Source organism: Chenopodium album, chromosome 14, assembly GCF_948465745.1.
Source record: "Chenopodium album chromosome 14, dcCheAlbu1.1, whole genome shotgun sequence".
Lineage (NCBI taxonomy): Eukaryota > Viridiplantae > Streptophyta > Magnoliopsida > Caryophyllales > Amaranthaceae > Chenopodium > Chenopodium album.
This window is the reverse complement of record NC_137847.1, coordinates 47,725,473-47,735,886: the sequence shown is the minus strand read 5'-3', so window position 1 is coordinate 47,735,886 and position 10,414 is coordinate 47,725,473. Positions and strand designations below refer to the sequence as shown.

Here is a 10,414-nt window from a genome sequence, read left to right as displayed (position 1 = left end):
ATAAAATAAAAAAAAAATAAAACGAAAGAAAGAAAGAAATTCAAGCATGTCATCCGTACGAAATTGAACTTTTTAAGTTAATATCTGTAAAAGTAGCTTGCACCAGCTTCCCTTGTGGACTAGTGGTAAGAGAATGAAACCTCTGAAGTCTAGGTCCAGGGTTCAAGCATTGGTACCACCTTTCTTTCTCTCTTCTCTCTAAAAAGCAGTGGTTTAAAACCATAGAAGAGGTATTCTAAAATACCTCCCTTTTTTCCTTCTATTTTTCTCTACTTTTTGCAGCAGCTTCCCAATTATATTTTACTACAAATTTAATTTTACTTATGGTAAAATGGGGTTGTATATTGTTCTAGTTAGATTAGCACATCAAACTCTCAGCAATGGTACTCAAATACCCACAGCATGTTACTGTATGTTACTTGATCCCGAAAGGGCTGCATATTTCACTACTTCAGAAGTTCATAAAAATGATAAATTGCTAATAAATTTTTAAAATGATGAATTGAAAACCATGAGAACATGTTCACCACTCCCAGAATAAAATTATAATTTGCTAATATTTGCAGCTGTCATTCGCTCATAAGAGCTTACACCAGTGATTATCGCTAACTGCACCAATGATTTACAATATTCCCAGCAAGCTCAGAAAAACTGGAAACAAAAAGCTGTGGCTTAAGATAAAAATGAGATATATTACCTAAGTTGTTTCCTCCTCTAAAAAGTTTGTACCATACATACATGTCATACAATTATATCTGCCTCGGGATATATCCCCTTTCCTACTATTTCAGCTAAGAACATAGGGCAAGGGGATAAATTTCTGGGCTTGTACTTGCAACATGAGATCAATCAAAGAGGGGGAAGTCGAGCAAAAACACCATCAACACAAGAATAACTTTCCTAGTTTTTATCATTTCAGCTATCTTCTACTGTTGGCTGTGCTGGGAGCCTTACCTTTATTTAGATTAGCAAGTTCCTCAACAAGCTTCCTTTCATCATCGCTCAGACGCTTTGGAATTTCAACTTGCACTCTGACCAACTGATCTCCTCTAATGTTGGGTTTGTTCAACATTGGCACACCTTTCTTAGACATCACCAAAGTTGTCCCAGGTTGTGTGCCAGGCGGTATTTTCAAATCTACTGTCCCGTCCACAGTTGGGACCTTCAGCGTTGTCCCAAGGATGGCATCGATGTAAGAAACCTTGCAGGAGTAGAGAATATTTGTATCGTCCCGTTTCAACACAGGATCAGGGATGACATCAATAGAAACAAAGAGGTCTCCAGGAGGCCCACCTCTCTTTCCAGCATTACCCTCTCCACGAACTCTCAATCGGCTGCCTGCATCAACACCAGCAGGAACCTTCAGGCTGATGCGCTTAGATTTTCTTACCCTTCCATCACCATTGCAGGTATTACAAGGAGTTGAAATTTCCCCAGTCCCACTACAGGCCGAGCAAGTGGAGACTTGTTGAAACACCCCAAGGGGAGTACGTGCTGCAGATATGACCTGCCCTTGGCCGCCACATGTGCTGCATTTGGTTGGCTGAGTACCAGGTTTGGCACCTGATCCATTGCAAGTACCACAGGTCTCCAGACGACTTACGTCAATATCCTTCTCAATGCCAAAGATGGCTTCTTTGAAATTCAGCACCAGATTGTAAACCTGGTCTTCACCTTCAGTGGTCCGGTTTCTATTGCCTCTTCCTCCCATTCCCCCCATTCCTCCCATTCCACCAAGGTCAAATAAAGACTCGAATAGGTCGAAGGGGTTGGTGAAATCCTGTTAGAAATTATAAAATCTTCAGAACAACTACAGCCACAAAACATCAATGAAATGTTCAGAAATATCACTTACCCCCGGACCACCACTTGCAGCTCCTTTAAGGCCAGCCTCCCCATATCTGTCATATATAGACCGCTTCTCATCATCTGACAAGACCTACACATTTGGTTAATTGTCAGCTTATTATTTGAAGTGGGAGATTGTATCAATCAAAGTGGCTCAAAGACGAGCATCATAATTGAGCTCCCATCTTCCAGCCGTGAGGTTGATTGTATAACTCTCAGCCTCACGGGCGGGTTTTATATGGCAGTTTCCTTCTAGGTAAATGATGGGATACCCTTCATAGGGGTTGTGCCTTTTGAGATCAGTAAATCTCTTAATATAAAAGTGGCTAAAAGAAAATTTGCAACTAGATAACATGTCAAATGAAGGGTAATGCAACAGTTGTCATACATACCTCATAAGCATTGCTGATATCTTTGAATTTCTGCTCTGCTCCAGGGTCCCTTCATAAAGCAAAAAAAGAAAATCAAACCTTGTTCACAACTCAAAGGCACACAACTACACAAGAAAAACTTACAAGAAAGGAAAACCTGAAATAACTGTTCAAGTAAACTATTTTTTTGAGACCAATCAGTTTATTAAGATCAACAAACAGTTGAACATGCCAATGGCATGAACCACAATTCAGGGTATGATTAACATCCTTGGTAAGAGAAGGAAATATTTATGAAAATCAGTATGCAACTTCTGGAAGAGTCTATAACTTCCATATATAGAGGGAGGACAAAAAATCAGTAGCAAGTAACATCAGAGCATTATCAGAGCTTAAAAAAAGGAACAGCAGATCAGTGAGGTATGTCAGCAATCAGCACCAACATGATTAAGTTGAGATTTAGTCATGTAAATTGGGACATGCATCAGCAGAAGGTATAGCTAAGGGCGCCACTCCTGAGTCTCAACAAGGCAGAGGTCACAAAGTCATTAGGTGTTGGATAACCACACAACATTATTTATGCTTCTCACAGATGATCCCAAATTGTTTAGAAAGACAATAAAGGATGCTTGAAAGTTCAAACTAGTTTCAATCCCAGTACCATTCCTCAGTTGTGTTGAGTTGGCCTTATTGAGACATCAGTGTCCCATCACAGGCCTTGCATAGCACCTTCAAACCCACAAGGTACTGCACTACTTGATTAAAGCCCAAATGCCAAAAGCATTCAGTCAATCTGACTTTTATTCTTAAATCAGCTGTCAATCAGCTTCAATGTGCTAACTACCTGATAAGTGGGCTTTAAGACGACTTTTACATCGCTTTATACCCTTAATTTGGCCTCTTTTTCATGAGTTTGAGATGCCTGCTCCAGACTGCACAATAAGGGGGCCATGGAAACACCTTGTAGCAGACGCCCTAGCCTAACCTTGATCTTTATCAAGAAAACCCATTGCCATATGATATTCAGATTAAATGCACCTTTTTAATTTGTTTCTCCTTGATCAATTCAGTGGATGCATACTGCTTGGTTACCTAATTTATACCTTCATCTTTTTTTTTTTTTTTCTAGTGTTTGTATCATATTGTTAAGCATTCTTCAATTCTTTAGAATTGTTTTCTTATATTAGTTTGGTAGTTATAACTCACCCTCAAAAAAAAAAAAAAAAAGAATAATAATAATAATAATAACAATAATAAAAACCTTGCAGTCAAAAGTCTCAAAACCATATGGCAATAAGAGTAGCCATTAAAGGTCCTAATCATGTGCATGGCCCTATATCATGTTAAATATGGGCTTGGGCCACACCCATCAATCCATCATCAAAAGAGAGAGAAACAAACTTCACAAGACCATAAGAGGTTTTACTACAAAATCATATGGCAATAGGGGGAGTACGCTTTAGCATTATAAAGTGTTAACTCTCTCTTCATTTATCAATGTGGGACAACCACATGTGATGTTTAAGTAGGCTGTGCTTCATCAAGTTAGGTTTAGATTTGGTAGCAAGTAGACGACAATTTAGTGATCACTAATTCTTAAGGCACTTAAGGATGCTTCAAGTCCATATTCGTTCTATCTCGCGATTTCAGCGAGTACAATTCTTCATTTGCACTGAATTGGCTGTCTGCTAGACATCACTATCCTATCACATATCTAGTGTAAAGCCTTCAAGCTTACCTGGTCCCTACTCTCCTTGATGAATAGCCAAATGATGGGAAAATAATTCAGAAAAAAACAAGGTGGCAATTACTTCAACATACTTCATCCACTTTGTTTGTCTAATAGGCAGTAATCCTCGCTGGCGTTATATCTAAGCCTATTCCCTGCCTCGTATTGACATTCTATTGTAGCTGCCTATTTCGATTTTTTACTTTCTTTTAAAAAGGTTCTCTAATCAAAAGTTACAGACTGGTTAAAATCCAGAAGGAACAACATGGACCAATTTAAAGATCAGTTTGTCTATGCCTACAACAAAGGTGTGGGCTGCTATCAAATCACATTTTCTCAACAAAACTTTGGAAGACTGGCCAAAGTAAATTAATGAAAGCCTTTGGGATTCAAACAGAACAAGGCAGGAAGTTACAACAAATTTCACCTATGCTTAAAGGCACTAAACAACTAAGTGCTCGTGAGGGAACTCTGAAGTTACAAGGCATGAATTACAATCAGCAAGGATACCTCTTGTGAAATAGTAAAGACAAACCCAATTTACTTCCACCAAAATCATTCAAACAACTTTTACGGGCACAGGCTAATATCTATCTCTCAATTACCCTTAATGATGCAATGTGAAGTGTGATGGTTCTAAAATTTGAGCTGACAATAACAAATTAATATTCAAAGCACAAAACTCTAAAAAAAAAAAAGAACAGGACACACACAGAACCGTAAATAGCAATAGAGTTACAGAGAAACCTAAATACTAAATAACTACTCAAACATAAGAATATTATATCACCTGCAATCATAGTGAGATGGAGAGCATGTGTAGGAAAAAAATATGGGAAGAATAAACTCACTTGTTAACATCAGGATGGCAACTCCTTGCAAGCTTGCGATAAGCTGAACACAAAACAAAATTAGTTCCTTATAGGGAAATAATTGTAACCCTTGAAGGAAAAATTAAATAAATAAGCATGGGGTATGAACATTATAACAGATCAGGATCACAAAACAAAACTTGGATAATAAAGCCTTTCAATACAGTTTTATCTCCCAGAAATAACCCATCAAAAAATATTAAATTATTGAAATGAAAAACACATAAGGATACATGACTTGTTCAGATGAGGATCAATAGCAACGACTTTATTCATGAGAACTGAAAAGCTGATACTCCATTCTGACTACTTGCAACAGCAAAAAATATATATATATATATATATATATATATATATATATATATATATATATATATATATATATATATATATATATATAACATAGCTCTTTGGCATTCTATCCTTCATTTAATTTTTCATCTACTTACAATAATGTTTTGCTTTTAAATTTTGAGGGCTTCCTCCAAATTTCACACCAATGCCATCTATGATAGACAATTACTTCCAATGAAAAGACAGCCTCAACGCCTCCAACTCATTTTATCCAACAAAGCTCACTAAAAAGATTTTATAAGAGGTATTTGACAACAACCTAAGATCCAGGGGTTACATAAACTCTTTGTTTCACCTTATCTACATAGTTAGAAGGCTTGTCCCTTTGGTATTGCAGAATTTCCACAAAAGGCGAACTAACAGAGATCCAGAGCTAAACTTGGGTCACATAAACTCTTTGTTTCACCTCACCTATATAGTTAGAAGGTTTGTCCCTTTGGTATGGCAGAGTTTCCACACAATCGAAGTAACGGAGATCCAGTGCTAAACTGGGGTATCATAAACTATTTGTTTCACCTCACCTACATAGTTAGAAGGCTTGTCACTTTTTTATGGCAGAAATTCCACAAAAGGCGAATTAATAAAGCTCATCAAGAAAATTGGTCTTAAGCCCACAACCATCATTTTTCCAAAGTATTAAATCCGATACCAAAGAAATATCCAAAAGACTCTGCATCCAAGACCTACAACTTACCTAACAAGATCAACCTGTTTACAACCTATCATAATTTGCACAGAATGTATGCATTCATCTACTTCTATAACTCTTAAAAATGTGGAAAATCTGTTAACTGGTTTGCAGGATAGTTGGTTAACATTGTAGAGGTCCCATCCCCTTCCATATTCAGTCTTCCAAGCTAGGGGTAATAAAGATGTTGCTCCTACTATCTTCTCACAAAATATAAGTCCCTTGTACTTCTCAGTCGTGAAGTAGGTCAGCCCAATTTACGGGTGTGCAAAACCGGGTTCAATCAACCTAGTGATATTTGTTGTCAAATTCGTTTTTGGTTTTCCAAATCTTTTGTACAAACCTAGTCCACATATCCTAATGCACGCCCAAATATGAAGATATAACCTTTTGTGAAACTAGACCTAGGCTAAATCCTATCAACTTTTCCTTTACTCCCATAAAAAATAATCCCATTAGCTAGCTTCAACAACCGAAGAACATGTTGAATATCGACGGAAAACATACACTCCTTCACATTGCAAAGAAGAATTTAAAGGAATGCTTTCAATCCTCAATAATAATGGTCATTAGGATCCCATCAGTCAACATAGATCCTATAGACAAATGAGAAATAAGATGAAAAAGGAAGAGGCAACATTGTTTGTTTGTACATCTGTGTAATACTCGTACAAAAACTCAACAGCTTCACTCTGTGACGTCATTGTCAAAAATCGCATACTTATACATAAACCAATATCCAATTGTAGATTATGAAGCTATAAAGACCATTGCAAGAAGTAGAACTAAGTCACTCAAAAAGGAACCAATCAAAAAATTGCCTAAAAAATGTCATCTTTTTTTACAACAGATGAGCCAAATAGAGAAATATGGGAAGAAGTTTGTGTCTTGAGGTTTTCAGAACATCTTCCTTGTAGAGGTGTAGGAGTTTTTAGAGGGAAATGGCAAGATGATTTGGTGACAAAGCAAGAGTGGATCCTTTTCTGTGATCTCCTTAACAATGTTCTGTGTGGTCTTTTCTACTATTGATATTTGAAGAAGAAAGCTTCTCTTGAAGCTTGTTTTGCCTGACCATCATCATTGCGTGTTATAGACTGATTTTCTGGTTTGTATATTATATGAATAATAAGATGAAAGCTTGGAATTTTGATTGATAATGGCAGAATTTGATACAAAAGTGATAGATTAATAGGTTGAGGCTATTATTCTCTAGATAACTTTTAATTATCACTCTCCTAGTAACTTGAGGTTACTACTCCCAACATATTTCCTCACAATTCACATAATGTCCTACTGCATATACTATCCCCTATTTATACTAAGGCCAAGGAATACTAACCTAAAAGTACTAGACTTCCCAAATTGCCCTTCCTAATGTTAGTCTATTACATTGTGAAGATCCTTAGTGTAGATGTTTATAAGAGATGGAATGTGTACCTTGCAAGCTGCTATAGTATGTACCAGCCTCTTGCTTTGGCACCAATTATTAGTCTCATATGAGAAGCGCTGAGTTTTTTGATAACAATTGATTTGCTGAAGTGTGAAAGATGGTTGTGTTGGCAATATGATGGTGTGCTAAAAAAGAAAGAACCATTGAATTTTTGAGAGTATAATGTTTGAAGTTCTGTTGGCATTATGGTGTTGCGTTTAAAAAGAAAGAAACAATGAATTTAAAAGGTAAAACAGAGTTGAAGTCAAGTTTCTGCCTCTTAACAACACTTTATGTTATTTGATATTGTAGATTATTTGCTTCAAAATAGCTCAATGGCATAAGGTCTTCAAAATTCCTTTTCTAATGAAATGACATATATGACACCCCTTTGGTGTAAAACTGTAGATACTTTGTGTCTCATTCCTTCAATTGCCTTGATATCAGGTTTCAAAAAAAAATGCCTTATATCAATTTAAATCTCAATATTTCTCATGAAATTTAAAAAACAGTCCCTATCCATTCATATAAAATTCTAGTGCACATTCTAAATTAGCATAAATTCATAAAACCAAAATTAGTCTCTCCTATTTAGACTTATTATACTCGTAAGAATGAATCTACAATCTACATGAACAAGAATTTCTGATATGATACCCCTTTGGTGTAGGTACTCTGTATGTCATTCCTTCAATTGCCTTATTATCAATTTAAATCTCAATAGTCGTGAAATTTGCAAAACAGCCCCCATCCAAACATATAAAATTATATTGCATATTCTAAATTAAAGTTAAACCAAATTAGTCTCTTCTATGTAAGCTTATTTTTAAGATTGAATCTGCATTTACTATAATTTCACATCCCAATAATTGTTAATTGCAAGGGTATAATATGACTGTGCAGCACAGCTCATGGTCAAGAGAATAAATTTTGATGAATAATAATAATTTTTGATGAATAAAAATCTTCTTACGTTGCTATAAGCATCATAGTAAATTAAGAATCTTTTTAATTAAAACATCATTGATGATATAGAGTCATGAAGCAAAACAGTAACTCACCACTTTTTATTTCTGATTTGCTGGCATTTCGTGAGACTCCTAGGATTGAGTAGTAGTCCTGTATATACAGGTGTATGAGTACACACATATTCATAAAAATAAAATGAACAGAAACATAATAGCAAAGAAGACATGAAATACAGAACTTGGAATGAGATACTCACAGACTCGGCCCTAACAATGAAACGGAAACCCCTTTTATGGCATGGACTTCGAGCTGAATTCACGTTAAATAATAAATGCACCCGTTCAGGGGAAAAAATGCTTGAACTCAGGGATTGAATCGCTCTTGTCTTGCTAGGTCCACTGCAAAGACAACAATAAGGCAGCCAATATATCACTTTCAAGTACAAAATTATAGGATCAGGTCATATAATTTTCAATGAGAGACTGAGAATAACACAAACATGTAAAGGTGCATTGTGCATCCCTAATGCAAAGTAACTTTGGTACATACATAACCAACCAAACAAATCTAATTATGACTCCCAAGTCCCAAATATCCCTACTAGTCGCCAACGAAGATACTCTCTCTCATTCACCGCTGACTACATTACTACACTCGCCTGCTACTGTAAATTGAGTTTCTTCATATCAATCTTAACTCCCTCCAACCAACTTTGTTTCAAACCACCACCACCACCAAAGTACTTACCCGGTTACCTCTCCCCCTAAAAAAAGAAATGAACTTCTTACTTCTACCAATAGTTTTTTTTTCTCCAGAGTAGGCCTCCCTATCCTCTTCCTTTTTTTCTATCAAACACACACGTCGACATCCACATCCTTCTCCTTTTGTCTATCAGCGCATTGGAGCACTCATTCTAAAGACATTTTTTTAATGATGATGAAAAAAAAAAAAAAAGGTTCCAGGCCCAACAAAATTAATTTGGCAATATTTTCATACATGGAAATCCTTCAAATCATTAAAGATAATCTATGTTACTTAGACTCGGGTATCTAATACGTGTCCAAATGTCCGACTTAGCTATTTCCCGAAAATTTTCCATGATTTTAGCTCAAAATGAAGTGTTGAAATATCCTATCCATGTCCAAGCATCGAAAATCCGACACCGGTACTTGAAATGTGTAACTAATTCATCCACGAAGTATGTATTCAAATTCGCTACATAATATGAAACTTAAAATGCCTAGCTTCGTAAGCCAACAGATAAATTAGAAAACATATTCAAATAATACAAACTCACATTAAAACAGTAGCATATCAACATCATAACTCATAAGATTATAATGAAGCGAAATATAATCATAACAATTGCCTCTTTTAATTAGAAAACAATTACAACATCGCATTAATACAGTATCACATCAACATAACAAGATTATAATATAGCAAAATAGAATTACGTAGTATAACAATTGCCTTTCCTAATTAGAAAACAAATACAATAAGCCGAAACATGAAATTTGAAGGATTAAAGTGCTTACCAAGTTGAAAACGAGGCGAATTTAGTTTCCACTGAATTTCCAGACATAAGTACGGGACGAATGCCCCATTGAGCGGCCCATGAAGGTGAAATGGCCATTTAAGTTGCCGGAAAATGGAGGTCCGATGACGGAACCACGCCGGGTGACGACGTCGTTTGGCGGGTGCCGGAGGAGAGAGAAAGAGAGTGAGTGGTTTTCCGATGAGGAGAGAGAAAGTGTAAAGCGTGAGGTTTATATTTGGTTGAAGAATGAGTCCACCAGAGGTTTTCTTTTTTTGTGTGTTTTTTTTTTTTTTTTGGTTTCAAGGAAAAAACAATGAAAAAGAGTGTGTGTTTGTGTATGAAACACTGAAAGAAGTTGTAGCACTTGCTACAAATTTGGGTTAAGTTCTACATGCTTCTAAAATGGGTGATTCGAGAAGTTTCATGGTGTTTTTATTTGGGTAAATATGGTACTAGTGTCATCACTAGCTTGTATGTGCAACCTCAATGTTTTGCAATTTATATTTGTAATTCTCGATTCTGTGTGATTTTTTTTTTATAACTTATATTACCTTATAATAAACCTTAACTTTCTTATTTCAACTTATATATAAACTTTATCAACCCTTATTTTT

The 10,414-nt window shown here is 35.9% G+C and overlaps 1 protein-coding gene across 1 annotated transcript; it reads right to left on the bottom strand.

Moving 5' to 3' along the window:
- Positions 1 to 520: 520 nt before the first annotated feature.
- On the bottom strand, positions 521 to 10,103 carry LOC145577381 (chaperone protein dnaJ A7A, chloroplastic-like). The gene is made up of 7 exons (XM_081634793.1): positions 9,799 to 10,103; positions 8,517 to 8,658; positions 8,353 to 8,410; positions 4,800 to 4,842; positions 2,241 to 2,289; positions 1,856 to 1,939; positions 521 to 1,780 (listed from the first exon to the last, which is right to left on the bottom strand). Exons 1-7 carry the CDS (start codon positions 9,894 to 9,896, stop codon positions 920 to 922), a joined length of 1,335 nt encoding a protein of 444 aa, XP_081490919.1. The 5' UTR covers positions 9,897 to 10,103; the 3' UTR covers positions 521 to 919.
- Positions 10,104 to 10,414: the final 311 nt, after the last annotated feature.